This window comes from Mustela nigripes, chromosome 1 (genome assembly GCF_022355385.1).
Source record: "Mustela nigripes isolate SB6536 chromosome 1, MUSNIG.SB6536, whole genome shotgun sequence".
NCBI lineage: Eukaryota > Metazoa > Chordata > Mammalia > Carnivora > Mustelidae > Mustela > Mustela nigripes.
In genome coordinates this window covers 2408110-2422934 of record NC_081557.1, presented here as the reverse complement: position 1 = coordinate 2422934, position 14825 = coordinate 2408110, and the positions used below count along the sequence as shown (strand labels likewise).

At 63.4% G+C, this 14825-nt stretch overlaps 1 protein-coding gene across 4 annotated transcripts in view; it reads left to right on the top strand.

Moving 5' to 3' along the window:
- The window catches only part of NADSYN1 (NAD synthetase 1), a 33276-nt gene that overhangs the window by 10667 nt on the left and 7784 nt on the right, over positions 1-14825 (top strand). For all 4 annotated transcript variants that reach the window (XM_059398960.1, XM_059398963.1, XM_059398976.1 and 1 more), the window contains exons 6-16: positions 1066-1117; positions 3891-3979; positions 4096-4213; positions 4865-4996; positions 7664-7738; positions 8393-8517; positions 9028-9076; positions 9449-9551; positions 9954-10122; positions 10481-10616; positions 11259-11365. In XM_059398960.1, the coding sequence (XP_059254943.1) occupies positions 1066-1117; positions 3891-3979; positions 4096-4213; positions 4865-4996; positions 7664-7738; positions 8393-8517; positions 9028-9076; positions 9449-9551; positions 9954-10122; positions 10481-10616; positions 11259-11365 (1155 nt within the window). The remainder of the gene's footprint in view (positions 1-1065; positions 1118-3890; positions 3980-4095; positions 4214-4864; positions 4997-7663; positions 7739-8392; positions 8518-9027; positions 9077-9448; positions 9552-9953; positions 10123-10480; positions 10617-11258; positions 11366-14825) is intronic.

The following is a 14825-nucleotide window of genomic DNA, read 5'->3' as shown; positions in this document are numbered from 1 at the left end:
GTGGGAGGAGGTCGGGCCAGCCTGAGCCAAGGTCCGGATGACGGGCTACCGTGCAGGGCCCGTACTCGTGATGTCTGCTCTGGGTGAAGCCCGGCGAGTTTCACCGGCCAGGTACAAGGTGATCGCTGGCCTTGGAGCAGAGACTGAGCGCAGCGGTGACCACATACCTTCTCCTGGTGGTTTGCTTTGGTCTCGTCCTCAGTGGGTCCTGGTGGGGGTGGCGGGGAAGGAGGGGAACTGTGGGGTGGGGGGACTCGTCCCTTTAATGAGCGTTCTGACGCAGTGACATCGCCATCAGCCGACTTGCCCGCGGTGGGTAGAGCGCTCGCTGTGGGACGGCAGGGTGTCTCGGAGGTGAGCAGGGCCGCGTGCCCCGTCCTTAGCGCAGGACAGAAGGCAGCACCCTCCCATTTCCCAGCTTTATGACCGACTTAAGTAAAAGCTGCTGCCACCATCCCAGGTTCTCGTGAATTCTCAGAGAGAAGAAATCTACGTAACTCCGGGTCTTTGTGGTGCATCTTGTAACAGCCCGTTTGGGGTTGGATTTGTGAACTAGATTTTACATTCCAGCTCTCCGCGTAGCCCTTGGGGAGGCCTGTCACCCAAGTTCTGTGTTAGACTGTCCGTCTCGTCCCGCTGGGAGACCGTCCGGTCTTCTCGGTGATGGCGGGTTCGCGGTCGTGTTGGCTAATGCCGTGTGCTGTTCTGGGCTCAGAGACCGATCAGGACGTCCGGCTGGATTTCTTCTGGGGGAAGCGTGACGGCTCTGCAGGGATGGCTGTGACATGTGTCTCAGGAGCGCTGGACCACAAGGCGTGGGGAAGCCAAGTCGGTCGGAGCCCCCAGGGCACCATGGTGTCCGCGAGGAGAACGCACCGGACTTTCCTGTGTTCACCCTACGTGCTTCTCTTCCCCCGAGGGGGACGGTTAAGGCGCGTGCGCAGCTGACCGCCCTCCGCCAAGCCATGGGTTCGAAGCTCGCAGCTGGTGTTTGTTCACGCTGGGATGCTGTCCTCTTGCTTTCTGAGATGCTGGTCCTCAGGTCTGTGGTGCTTCCCTCCGCAGGCAGACAGAGGAGTATTTTCTGCCCCGGATGATACAGGATGTGACGCAGCAGGTGAGTGTGACTGGATCTCATTTTCCAGCCAGATGTCCCTGTTCTGGGCTAATGCGCACCGCGTGGGGCAGGACCCTCACCCGCCCTGACGGGGGGAGGAACAAAGCCAAACACGGGGAGAGATTCCTGTACGAGCAGGAAGGCTGGAGCCCCGGGGGTGCTGGGCGTCTCCTTTCTCCCACGTCAGTGCTGCTCTGCCCGTTCGGGCCTCCCCCTCTCCTCCAGCTCACCCGCCAGGGTACCAGGGGAGCCGGGGTGCCAGGGGAGCTGGGGCAGGGGTCCCCACCCCACCTCAGTGGGCTCCTTCTTGCTGGGGCTGCTGCCTGGGTCAAGGGACCACCCAAGCAGCCAACTTTGGGGTTGGGGAAGGAGGCTTCTAATTGCAAAACTCAAGGAAGACTTTCCGAGGCTGCCTGCTCAGTGTGTGACGACCCAGCATCTGGCATCTGTCGTGTCTTTTGGACGTGGCTGGCCTGGCCTTCCGAGCTGGGATCGTCCGGTCTGATCCGGGGGCTGCGTCCACCCTCTTCCCACGGGAAGCCGCTGGGGTCACGGCTGGAACCCTGCTCTGTCCGCTTCGCACAGGTGGTCGGAAGTTGGGACACAGGGTCCTGCGGGGGCCCCGCCTTCTCAGGGCTCTGCCTGCCGGCCCGTTCCGCTTGCCGGGGTATCCCTGGGCTCTGGCTGCCATAGGACAGCACCCAGACCGAGGGGACGGTGCTGAATGACAGATGCTTGCCTCTCGGCCCTGGAGGCCGATGCACGGGAGGCGGGGCGGGCAGGGTGGGTCCCCCGAGGCCTCTCTCCTTGTGTGTGGACGGCCGTGCTCTCCCTGGGTCCTCACGGTGTCATCCCTCGTGCGTGTCTGTGTCCTGATTCCTTCTTCCTTGAGGACCCTGGTCACCCTGGATCAGGGCCACCCCGGTGACCTCATGTTACCTTAACCATGTCTTCCAAGGCCCCGCTCCAGACACGGTCAGGTTCTGAAGTGGTGGTGGGGGCAGCGCTCCAACAGGCACAGGTCAGCTTGTGACACGGAGTTCTCTGTCCCCCGACGGCTACACTCCAGGTGGCTCACGGCCATGCACGGACTCCCTCCAGCGGACGGCTTAGCCGGGATTCATCAGGGTCTCAGGCACGGGCTTGAGCCAGAGCAGGGCCCCTCCCCCAATTCCCACGAGGCTCCGCCCCGTTGGCCACTTTGCATCAGTGGCTTCCTCTGCCTTGTCCCTGGAGGACAGCAGACAGTGGCCGCCCTGGCCCCCAGATGGACGTTACCTCCACCCGGGAGCCAGACTACGCCTCTGGCACAGGCTTTGATTTGGGAGCGAGGCCCTTCCAGGGGTCCGCTTGGGCTCAGTGCCTTCTGCATGGACAGTGGGGGACAGGCGTGGCTGAGGTGATGGCAGGTCTGGTCACCTCCCAAGTGACCTGGACACTCCTCTGACCCTGAACTGCGGCAGTGAGCACATTCTAAAGTCATCGTGACCCAGAACAGACTCCGTGGGTGTCTGTGTCTGAAACGGGCGTGTCTACTGCAGTCCTGACCGTGGGATGCTCCCATTTCATTCTCGTGGGATCCTGGTGTATCCTGAAATCCAGGATCTGCCACTGGAAGGGTTTTGTGGGGTAGCTGCTTGATGGTGGTTCCCTGAGTTGGCTTCAGTAACTGTGGGTTAAGGTCGAGGGATGTGTCCAGGAAGAGGGTGAGGACTGCCCAGGACCTGCTCTGCGTGGACTGTTCAGGCCCCCGGAGGAGGGATAGTCCGTGAGCCCGGCTTTGGCTACAGCTGTGTGGTTCATCAGCCTGTCGCTCTGACCCTGGCCTTCTCACGATGGGGTGTGGATTGCAGCCGTGCCCACGTGCTCACGTTTGCCACATGGCCGTCGTGCAGGGGCACGGTGGTCCCACAGCAGCCAGTGGGGCTCCTGGGTGAGGGCTCTCCTCACAGCCACAGTGAACAGTGACCTAGTCCGTCCGTGGCAGGAGGCATCAGAGAAGAAAGGGCCAGGTTTACACTGTGGCTCTTCCGTGGGCAGCATGGGTGTCTCGCACACACGCACATGCACAGATCAGGGAGCTCGGCCAGGTGTTCTAGGATGTGCTCCAGGCCTCGGGATCATTTCTTGGCTGAGCAAAGTAACACCTCTTCTGTAACTTAGGGATTATGGGTGGTGGCCAAGCTGGACCCGTGCCAGCATGTAGCAGTGGCGTTGGCATGGCCTGTCAGCATGTGGGGGGCTCAGGGCCTCCACACCCCGCCCGGTATCCCAGGGGGGACTCTGCGCCTTCCTGGGGAGCTCCTGCCATGTGTGGTTGGTGAACGTGGCTCTTGGTGACAGACACGCTGGCATCCGGCCCTGCCCCTTGGGCTCTGGGCGATCTTTCTCAGGTTTCTTGAATGAGCCTCGGGTCCTTCTGGGCACAGGGGTAGGACCACCGGGTCAGGCCAGCAAAAGCGTGGGTGACGCAGAAAGGTGCACGGTGCCACGGCTCACGTAGAGTGGCCCTTGCTAAATGAGACCCTTTATTCTTAATAACGAGGATGACTGTGGGAGTTTGTGCCGACGGAAGCTTCAAGTGCAGAGGGACACAGTGAGCCCCGCGGCCACGCAGAGCACAGCCCCCAGCTAGTGAGATGCCCGCTGGTGCCAGGGCGCGTGGGCTGGGGGTGCTCCACACTGGGATGGGGAGGAAAAGGTGGTGAGGTCAGGACTCAGCCCGGATGGGACACGGCCAAGGGGTCTCATGGGCCCTGTCCTCTGGCTGCAGGAGACCGTGCCCTTTGGAGACGCGGTGCTGGCCACCCGGGACACCTGCATCGGGAGCGAGATCTGTGAGGAGCTCTGGACGCCCCGCAGGTCAGGCCCGGCCCCGCGTGCGGCAGCCCTGGCGGCGTGGCCTGGGGACCTTGGGGCTGGGGAGGGCGGGGTGGGTGTGCAGCCCGTCTCTTCCTGTCAACCGCCTCTGCCCGCAGCCCACACGTGGACATGGGCCTGGACGGCGTGGAGATCTTCACCAATGCCTCGGGCAGCCACCACGTGCTGCGCAAAGCCCACACCAGGGTTGATCTGGTGACCACGGCCACCGCCAAGGTAGGCATAGGCCGCGATGCCGGGGTGTGCGCACGGTGGGCCGGTGCTGCGTCCCCCATGCCTGAGCACCTGGAGCCCAGGTGGACAAGGCCTGTGTGGCAGGTGCCAGTGCCCGTGGTTATGGTCAGGGCTCAGCAACTGTGCACGGACTCCTCTCCTGGGGCCCCACCTGCCTGCCCTCATTAAACCCCGGCAACCGGCGAGGCAGGCGCTGCTGTCCCCGCTCCCTGGAGCAGGACACCTGGCTCATGGTGTCCAGCGGCCGCAGGCTCACTCCCCCGCATCCGGGCCTGTCCCCAGGGTCGCGGTGCTGGCTGCAGGAGTGCCGCGGGCTCGTTGGCGCTGAGCCAGAGCACGAGGAGTGCCCTCAAGGTGGCCTCTCTCACTGGGCAGCATGGCACAATCACGGGAGAGGCTTGGGGTCAGTGAAGCCAGCCTGGGGTCTCGGCTTTGCCGTGAGGAGTTTGTCCTTCCTGGACTCCCACCTCCTCCGGTCACGTGAGGGCCCTGGAGGGCTGGGGGCTAGGGGTGGCGACGGGCATTGGAAGGGCCACAGCGTGCGTGTGGTTTCCCTGCAGGGGTGCGCTCGCTGGTGTGGCGGGAGGGCTGAGCACAGGGAGGTGAGGTCCTGCAGCCGTGTGTGTTCTCCAGAATGGTGGGATCTACTTGCTGGCCAACCAGAAGGGCTGTGACGGGGACCGGCTGTACTACGACGGCTGCGCCCTCATCGCCATGAACGGCTGCATTTTCGCACAGGGGTCCCAGTTCTCCCTGGACGACGTGGTAAGCAAGCTTGTGTGTGCCCCTGGGGGTGACCGCACTGGGGCGGGGGGCGGCTGTGCTGACAGCAGAGTGGAAGCTGGGGCCCCAGGGAGGGTGTGGAACCAGAGCCTCCTCGGGAATAAGCAGGCGTCAGTCCTGGTCCCCGCAGCGAGGGGGGTCGTTGGCGGGGGGTCCTCGTCCGCTGGAGCACGGGGGAGCTCGGCAGGGAGCTCGAGACCCGCTCACTGTTCCCGACGTGGCCAGGCACGCGTGTGTCTGTGCTAGCTGTAGGCCCGATGCCGCCCAGCCCCCACGTCTCCGTGCCCCCACGTTCCCCCTGCCCCCACGTCCTGGGAGCCCCGATGCTCCTCCGGGGGGGCCTGTCACCAAGGGGCCGTGTGGCCTCACTGGACTCAGCAGCAGGCGGTGGGCGGGCGCGTCTGCACGGAGCCCTGGGTGCACTCAGAGGGGCGTCACCGCAGTCCGGGCTGGGTCAGGGACCAGGGAGGGGCGAGCCAAGGGGGCCTGTACGGAGCTGGTGGACACTCGCCCTCCTCCAGAGGACGTGGGTCTGGGCGCCATCTGTCCCGCTAGCCCATCCGGCCACGTTGGACGTGAATGTCCTTTGCAGTGGAGGCAGCTGAGAGAAAGCTCTTGTGGAGAACTGTTTGCTCTTGGTTTTGTTTTGGTTTTTTGCTTTTAAATTCCAAACAAAAGGAAATGGCTATTATTGCCAGAAACGAACACAAGTGTGGGTCCCACCGCAGGCCCGGAACGTTAGCCCCGGCTTCCCGGCGGGCCCTCCCACGGCATCTGCCATCTTCAGTCGGAAGCCACCTGCCTGTGGGGACGGGGGAGGCGCTGATTCACAGGCAGGGGCGGCAGCGCGAGCTCAGTCACCGCGGAAACTCCCGCAGCCCTGCCGGAGCTCACATCGGGGAGGTGACGTCTGGTGCCTCCGCGGCCTTGCTGGGGTTGTGGGCCGGGCAGTGGTTATAAAACCACTCTGAGTTTCGGAGCAGAGCCAGCGAGTTCCACGATGCCTCCTGGCGGGAGCAGGGCGGGAGTTCGGCAGCAGGACGGTCCCTGCCTCCCAGCTGACCCTCGGGCCGCACTTGCTGTGTGACACTGTCCCCCAAGGCCTGCAGGTGTCTGCACTGGTCACAGTGGAGACGGGAGGGTTTGACAGAAAGGCCAAGTTCTTGCAGAAGGCAGTGCGTCGTCTTCTGTCCCGCCGGAGTGCCCAGCTGTCTTCAGGCCAGGTCGACGCGGCCAAGACGCTGGGCCACACAGCAGAGCCGCAGGACCTGACCCAGGACTGACTGGCCTTGTGTGTGTGTGTGGGGGGGGGTGTCACCTGCACCAGGAACACCAGGTGTGCGTGTCCCTGCAGGCTCTGGGCCTCAGCCAGGCCTCACGGGTGGACCCTGGGGACCCTGTGTTTTAAGCACACGCCCAGCTGACTCGTAAGCGCACAAGAACCCAAGGGCTTGCCTCCTGTCTCCCCATGGGGGCTCTCGGGCTGGAATTCTCTGATTCTGTCCAAGCCTGCAGGGAGAGAGGGCATCGTGGGCCAAAGGCCATGCCGTCCTGCCACTTCCTCCGTGGCCACCAAAATGATCAGAAGAAATGTGGCACCCGTCATCGCACAGAGCGGCAGAGCTGCTGCCCCCTCCCCAGGACGTGCGTCTCGGGCTCGTCCGAACCTCATGGGCTGGGTGGCTCCTTGGACGCCTCCCTCAGGCGTTTCTGTGGACGCTGACCCGTCCTGGGGAAGGTGGAGTGGAGGCTTTTTCTCACAAAAACGTTCACATCATCTGGCCTCTCTTTGTTTTCTGTGGCCTCACACTTCCCTTGGCTTTGTCCTGTGGAGAGCCCGGTGGCTTTGGTGGCCCATCACTTTGGGAAATGACAGGGAGACCGAAGGACACATGCGCTCCATTTTCTCTCTCTGTCTGTGGGTGTGTCCAGCTGGGGTCAGGCCCGGTGTTGACGGCGGCAGCTGCCCACAGGCCCATTCACACGAGCGTGGGGGCCACAGCCCCCGTGTCTTGCGGCGCACAGGACCGGCTCTCGCGCCCCAACTTGCCTGTCACCTGTAGTGACAACGTTCTAGTGACGCCCTCTGACAAGGAGGTGTTTTTCACAAAGAAAGACACAAATGAATCAAAACCTCTTTTTTTTTTTTTTGCTGTTTTTTGAAATTTTATTTTTTTTCTGTTTTGTGTATTTTTGTATTCTTAACACGCCTGTCTCATCTGGGTTTGGGGGCAGGGACGCGTCACCACGATCACACAGGCAGCACCTGCCGTCCTCCGGCCTGGCGTCCTCTGTGTGGGCTTGGATCTGGGGTTGCCTCTCCTGGGCGCCGGGCGGCGGCAGCAACAGCCGTCTCCTCTCCGCGCAGCCCGTGGGAAGCAGGGAAGGAACCCTTGCTCCTGAGCATCTCAGCAGTCTGTGGCAGACGTGGCAGACGTGGCCCTGCGCCGGGACTGAGGCACCGCCGCCGCGTGTCTGAGTTCCCTGGTGGCCAGCACCGGCTGTGCCCTCTCCCTGGGCCCCCGGGAACGTCCCTGCCTTGGAAGGTGTGACTCTCGTGTGCGATGTGGCGCACCTGTGAGCGCGGCCACGTCTGCCGCGCGAGTCGGGGGAGCGGGAATCACGTTTCCTCTCTGACCCCTTCTCCAGGAGGTCCTCGTCGCCACGTTGGATTTGGAGGACGTCCGAAGCCACAGGGCAGAGATTTCATCTCGAAACCTGGCGGTGAGTTCACGGAGGCCCACGGGTGCTCCGCAGTGCCCCAGAGACTCTTCCTGAGCTCATGGCCGAGCTGTCGTGGCCGCGCCACACCATGCTGCGGGGGCTTTTGGCACGTTCACAGGGAGGCACGGCCCTCGACTCGGCACAGCAGCGCGAACAAACCTGGAGCCGAGAGGCTCCCTCTGAGCCCCCTCCGCCCCGCACAGCCACCACCTGCTTTCGGCCTCTGGGTCTGCCCGTCGTGGGCGTGGTACGGGCATGGGCTCGCGTCTGGCTTGTGTGGCAGAGCAGCACGTCCAGAGAATGTGTCCGCGGTGATGGCCAGCCCCTGCGGAGGGCACGTGGCCTGTGTTGCCTTCTGTCTGATGAACGGACGCTCCGCGAACGTGTACGGGTTTCTGCGCGAGCGGCTTCTCTTGGGCCTGCGCTCGGGGGCTGCTGGGCCGCGCGGTCACTCCGTGCCTTCGTCTTTGAGGGATTTCCAGACTGTCCACAGCAGCGGCCCCTCGACACACGAGGGTCCCAACGCTGGTCGGTCCCGACCGCTTCCAACTCCAGCCGTCCCCCTGGGAGCGAAGGCTCGGCCGAGATCCGACACGCACTCCCACAGCCCTGGCGCCGCGCCGGCGTCACGTTGTCGTGGCTGTCCCTCCGCAGGCCAGCAAGGTGAGCCCCTACCCCCGTGTGAAGGTGGACTTCGCCCTCTCGTGCCGCGAGGACCTGCTGGAGCCGCCGTCGGAGCCCATCGAGTGGACGTACCATAGTCCCGAGGAGGAGATCAGGTGGGCCGCCCGTGCGAGCCCAGGCAGGGGTGCTGGTCCCGGGGCGCCCCCTTCACCCACTGTAGTGGTTTGCCCCCTGCGGGGGGGCGGGGGCCAGAGCCGTATGGGCAGCTGGTTCCCAGACCGTGCCTGGGGGACCGCTCCGCGAGGAGGCCAGGTGGCAACGGGGTGGAGGGGTTGGGGGCACAGCCAGGCGGCCTGGCTTCCTCGCCCAGCCGGGCGCTTCCTCGTGCCGGGGCCTTGGGCACGGATGCCCTGCCTGGCCTTTCCTTCTTGTGTCTCAGTTTTTCTCTTTGAAAACGGGGCTAAAAGATAATCACCTACTTCCCAGGGCAGTTTGGAGGCAAAAAATGTGTTAATTCCCACGAAGTGCTTATCACAGAGACTTGGTGAACCGGGAGCCCCTCCCCCGGCAGTTCTCCCGGCGCTGCTCCTACCTTGGCACATGGCCCAGGTGAACTGCCGACCGGGTCAGCGGCTCCCGACCTCACGCGCCCCCTTGCTCCGCAGCCTCGGACCCGCGTGCTGGCTCTGGGACTTTCTGAGACGCAGCGGACAGGTAAGCTTTCCCGTGTTCGTGTCTGCGTCCGGCAGCCTGGGACTTCTGCGCTCCCCACTGCCTCCGTCAGCGGCTTAGTCTGTGTGAGGCAAAGGCCAGGGGGCTTGTGGAGGTTTGGTTCCATCTCGGGGTCCTGTCTGGTGACACCAAGTGTGGCAGGACAGCATCTCCCAGTGGTTCGTGTGTCCACCGTCTGCCTGTGGAGGACGAGTCCTACGTGCCTGTCACACAGAGAGGTCCCTTCCCTCTAGAAGATCCGTCTGAAACGTGCACCTTTCTGCCCCCGCATCTGTGGGTGGAATGAGGCTAAATTCGGGGTGCGCTGCTCCGCCAAGGCTCTGCTCACCCCTGCCTGTGGTTGGCCCGTTCCAGGCCGGGTTCTTCTTGCCCCTGAGTGGTGGGGTGGACAGCGCGGCCACCGCCTGCCTCGTCTACTCCATGTGCCGCCAGGTCTGCGAGGCCGTGAAGCAGGGAAGTAGGTAGCGTCCTGTGGCCCGAGCGAGGCTCCGGGGTGGGGACTGGGCTGAGGGGGACCTCGGTCCCGGCCATCACGGGTGAAGGGGGCTCTGCAGACGTGCTCAGGTGGGGACAGCAGGCCATTAGGCCCCTCCCTGGGGCTCGGGCCCGTGTGGCCGTGGCCATCAAGCCCGCTGTTGCTGCTGGGCACTGGCCGTGTGGCCTGGGCCTTGGGCTCAGGCAGACCCAGGTCGAGATCCTCCCCGTGCACCCTGCGTCGACTGTCCCCTTAACATGCACACCGGAAACACGAGGGGGAAGCTCCACCTGGGGAGACGTTGCCAGGGCGAAGGGAGACACTGGGCTCTGAGCCTGCGCAGTGGGGGCCGCCACCCGCTTCCCATCGTCTGGTGGCTTTCAGACCAGGAAGTGCTGGCTGATGTCCGGACCATCGTGGACGAGCTCAGCTACACCCCCCAGGACCCCCGGGACCTCTGCGGGCGTGTGCTGACCACCTGCTACATGGCCAGCGAGAACTCGTCGCAGGAGACGTGTGGCAGAGCCAGGGAGCTGGCCCAGCAGATCGGCAGGTACAGGAGGCGGCGGGCTTGGGGTGGGGGCTCTAGGGCAGGACCAGTGCTGCCGGAAGCTCCGCCCAAGCCCTCACTCCTGGCTAGACGCGCCTCCGGGCTTGAGCAGGTTCCTAGGGCCTCCCGTGAGCCAGGGCTTAGGGAGACTATTCCAGATCCCCCCGACCCTCGCCGTGTCCGATCGCACCCCTGCTTCCCGTCGTGCCTGCGTGCGCGCGCCGGCGCATTCTGGAACCAGATGCAGCCCCGAGAGCTCGCCCGCTGTGCACTTTCACGTGGCTGGACAGTGAATCCGGGGTTGCGTGTGTGTTACCTGTGCGCACACACACCCCACTCACACCTGCCCTTTCCCTGGCAGCCACCACATCGGTCTCAACATCGAGCCCGCGGTGACGGCTGTCGTGGGCATCTTTAGCCTGGTGACGGGTCGAAGGCCTCTGTTCGCGGCTCACGGGGGGAGCAGCAGGGAGAACCTGGCCCTGCAGAACGTGCAGGTGAGCCTCCGGCCAACGCTCGTCCCCACACGGGAGCCGCGGGGAGCACGGGGACTCGGGCACCAGGCAGAGGGCGCGCCTGCCCCCGTGTGTGCGCGTGCGAGAGCAGGAGGCTGCAGCATTGTCTGTGAGGGCTGCCTGGATGGACGCATGTACGTGCGTGTGCGTGTGCGCGAGTGCACAAGCATGAGACGTGACGCGCCCGTGTGTGAGTTTCCTGCATCTCCAGGGAGTGGCTCCCCGTGTCCCTCCCGGGCTGCTTCGGGGGGGCCCGGCCGGCCGGTTGGTGGAGGGTCCCTGGGCTCCAGCTGCTGCGCTCTGTCCCATCCCTGTCCCATCCTTCTGGCCACAGCGGCCTTCCCTCCGCCTGAAATGCCGGCTGTGAAGGGGGTGCGACAGGGGGCCCATCTGCCCCGAGCGCTCTCGGCCCCTGGCTCAGGCTCCGGCTCCGTCCGACTCGCCCGTCGCGTGTGCATGAGTGATGTGGCGGCGGTCAGGCCCGGGGGACTCTGCTTCCTCTGCACGCTAGAAAGCGTCTATACTACTTGGAGCCCCTTTCCCTGGAGCTGTACGGGGGCAGGGGGAGCCAGTGTGCGCCCGCCATGTCCAGCACAGGGTGACATTTCCCGTTGTGTCCCCCAGGCTCGGCTAAGGATGGTCGTGGCGTATCTGTTCGCTCAGCTGAGCCTCTGGGCCCGGGGCGCTCGCGGAGGACTGCTGGTGCTCGGATCAGCCAACGTGGACGAGAGGTGCGTGCGCCCGACTCCCGAGGGCCCCGAAATTTCCGAGGGTGCGCGCTCCCCGAGACAGTGTTTCCAGGCCCCTGCCCGTTCTCACGGTCTGTGAGACGCATGCTGTGGGGGTCACATCACCCCACGGCACAGGCCACGTCTGGTGCCCACGGGATGTCATTGCTCCAGAGCTTCCCGATGACTCGGGCGGAGACAGGTCCACACCACTTCCCTCTGGCTCCTGCCCCCGGCCTCGCCCTGCCCCCGGCCTGGGGCCCTTCGCTCTGGGTCTGGAACCCGTCTCCCCACCCACCTCGCTGGGCCTCACCCGTCTCTTTCCCTGGGCAGTTCCAGCATGTTCTAGGTCCTTGCTCTGGGTCCAGTTCTCACTCCCGAGCAGATAGCTCGTCTCTGACGGGGACGTGACAGACTTCCTCGTATTGTTTGCTGCTCAGAAACACTCAGAGCCTCCCTGCTGTTCTTCACACAAATTTCAGCTGAGTCTGGGTGTGCACGGCGGAGGCCGGCAGTACCTCTCCAGCCTCGTCTCTCCGCTTCTCTTCGGCGGGGCCTTGCTCGGGTGTTCTCACTGCTCCTTGTTAGCAGAGGATGCCAGGAGCTTCCTCTGTCATTTATTCGTCTGTTCCTCTGTGTATCAGTCCATCTGTCCATCGGCCCACCCATCCGTCCGTCCATCCATCTGTCCGTTCCTCCATCCGTCCATCCATCTGTCCGTTCCTCCATCCGTCCATCTGCCCATCTGTCCATCAGTCTGTCCACTCACCTGTTCATCTGTCCATCTTCCGATCTGTGGCGTGACGGTCTTAAATCTTCCTACGTCCTTGGATGTCCGCAGATGTGTTCTCTGTTAAACACTACTTTGGACTCTTGGATCCTGTTTCCCTAATTACGACAGATTGAGGCTAGCACCCTCTAGCTGGTAAAAAAATATTCTCACCATTCTCAGGCACATTTTGTCAGTTTTCATTGCTTTTCTGTTACCATCAGTGCTCCTGTCAGGAAGTGATGTTTCAGGAGGGGTGGACAGCTGGTGCAGGTCCTGAACCCTGCGGAGTGGGGACTGGTGGCGTGTTCTGCTCTGTTGGCCTTTGCACGTGGGTTTGACTTGTCACCGCTGATACGGTGCCGCTGCTGTAATGATTTTATTGCACGTTCCCTATTACAACGCTTACCGTTGTCTTCTGGGATTTAATATCAAAGCAAACAATAGTGATTTCTTTCTGGCGGGGAGCGGGCTTCTGGGGGCTTAAAGGTTCTCCATGGGGCCTATGTACATATTTATCTGTTTTCATCACTTTTTGCTGCCAGGCCTCTTATGGATCATAGAAGTCTGTCTACAGCCGCAGAAGTGTTTCAGTTGTCCTTTCTCTGTCCCCCGGACAGCTGTCCCTCACTGGGTCTCCATCTAGGATCTCCCTGTAGCTCACATCCTGGGGGAACCTCCGGTCTGCAGTCTCTGCTGTGTTGGTTCTCCGTTAAATGTGACTTTTCATCCTAACTTCGGTTCCATTACGTTCCGATTTGCTCACTCTTTGAGGAATTGATAAAACGTGGGTCACGTGTCAGGTGGTCTTCTTGGTGCCGTGAACAAAACAGAAAAGTATTTCCCGTCTTACTCTAGCAGAAGGAGGCAGGTAATAGGAAAACTAACCATGTGTGTAGGAAGTGGAAAGTCTATAGAGAAAACCAGGGTAGGCATGGGCGGAGTTTGGGAATTTGGGCTTCTAAGCAGGGTGGCCAGGGAAGGCTTCTCAGAATTTGGTTTATAAAGGAGGAAGGGAAATGCAGTCAGGAGAACGGCCTGTGCAAATGTCCTGTGGTGAGAGCCCACCAGGACAGAGAGCAGTTGTCACTTCTCTGCACAGCCCGTCTTGTCTGAGGGAGGTACCCGGAGCTCAGTTGGGGCAGGTTGGAGAGTGGCAGGTGAGGGGAGCGGGGGTCAGCTCTTTCTAGAAGTTTCACACTGCCAGGGAGAGGAGGTGTGGGTTGGTAGCTGGCAGGAGCAGTGAGACGGGGAGGGTGTTTTCTCAAGGTACAGTGAGAAGGTCTAGCATGTACCATGAGAGGTCCAGCAGGGAGGGAACAGAGTGGCTGGTGAGGAAGGGGAACGCGGTGGGCAGCTGTTCCGTGTCACGAGGAGATGAGAGCAGGCGGCCGAGTGGGGGCTGGCTTTGCCGGGAGCCTGGCTTGTGTGTCCACAGAGCAACAGAAGGCCGCAGAGAAGGTGGCACAGCCAGGGTGGCATAGGGTCAGGGCCATGACCTTCCTTGGCGAGACAGGAGGCGGTCACCAGCTGAGAGAGGGCGCAGGACAGGCGTCGGGTGTTGGAGGGAAGTGGTGACAAGCGAGCGAGACAGGTCGGGGAGCCAGGCCAGGAGCCCCCGTGCCAAGGCCGCACCAGAGGTGGGGTCACGCTCTCACGCCGCCGTGCCCAGCTGCATCCTCGTGTGGAGCCGGGGGCCAGGCGACGGTGGCAGAGAGGGACGGGGGAGCCGGGGAGCCACAAGGTGATGAGGGGTGAGCACGAGGCAGAGGACAGGTGACCCGCAGACTCCGGGTCCTGGTGCCATGAGCTGCCAGCCCCGTACCCTGTGCTCGCTGGGGGACAGATGGAGCCTCGGGTGCAACTCATGCCGTGGTCGAGTCCAGCCAAGGACGCAGAGCAGAAGGCACACGGGGAAAACCAGGCCCAGGTTTCCAGATTGTCTCCCGGGCAGCGTTCCTGACGGGCGTCCTTCCCCAGCAACACCCGACAGGGGGGTGTGTCAGAGGCTCAGTGCCCGGGGCTTATTCCCAGGGCTGGTCCCACGGGCACCTTCTCTGGCACGAACTGAGCTTCCGCTCCCAGGAGAGCAGTGGGCAGCGCACACCAGTGTTTGAGCAAAGAAGTTCCAAACAGGGAGACCCTGTTTCTTGTTAGGGGACAGGTGGGGACACTCCCCAGACCTGGGTGCCAGCCTGGTCCGATGGTGCAAGCAGGCCCCCCACCCAGGACGCAGTGCGCATGCTCCTCCGCACAGAGCATGGCCCACAGGAGGCACTGAGGTCTCTAGGGGCTTCTGTCCCCCATGCAGGAGGCTGCGGGGAGGTCAGGGCCCTGGTGGGCCAGCGGCCGAGTGGAAGTGATGGATGAGTGCACAAGAGCGGCTGGGGGAGCCCCGAGGCCTCACCGGGAGGGTGGTCTGCCCTGTTGGAGGTGCCCGTGGGTCGGGGATGCACGGGCACTGTAGGTGTGCCTCCTGTCTCCGGTTCCTGCGGCCTGGCGGGGTGGGGCTGGCGGCCAGGCGGGCTGGGCTCCTGGTGTGTTTTGGCATCAGAGGGGAGCCGACAGGATTTGCTGGTGGACCAGACATGTGGGGGGGGGGGGGGGCCCCCCCCCATCGGGGGCCCCGGGGGGCGGGGCCAGCCTTTGGGGCGGGAGGGGGGGGGGGGGGGAGGGGGCGGCGTGGGGCGAGGC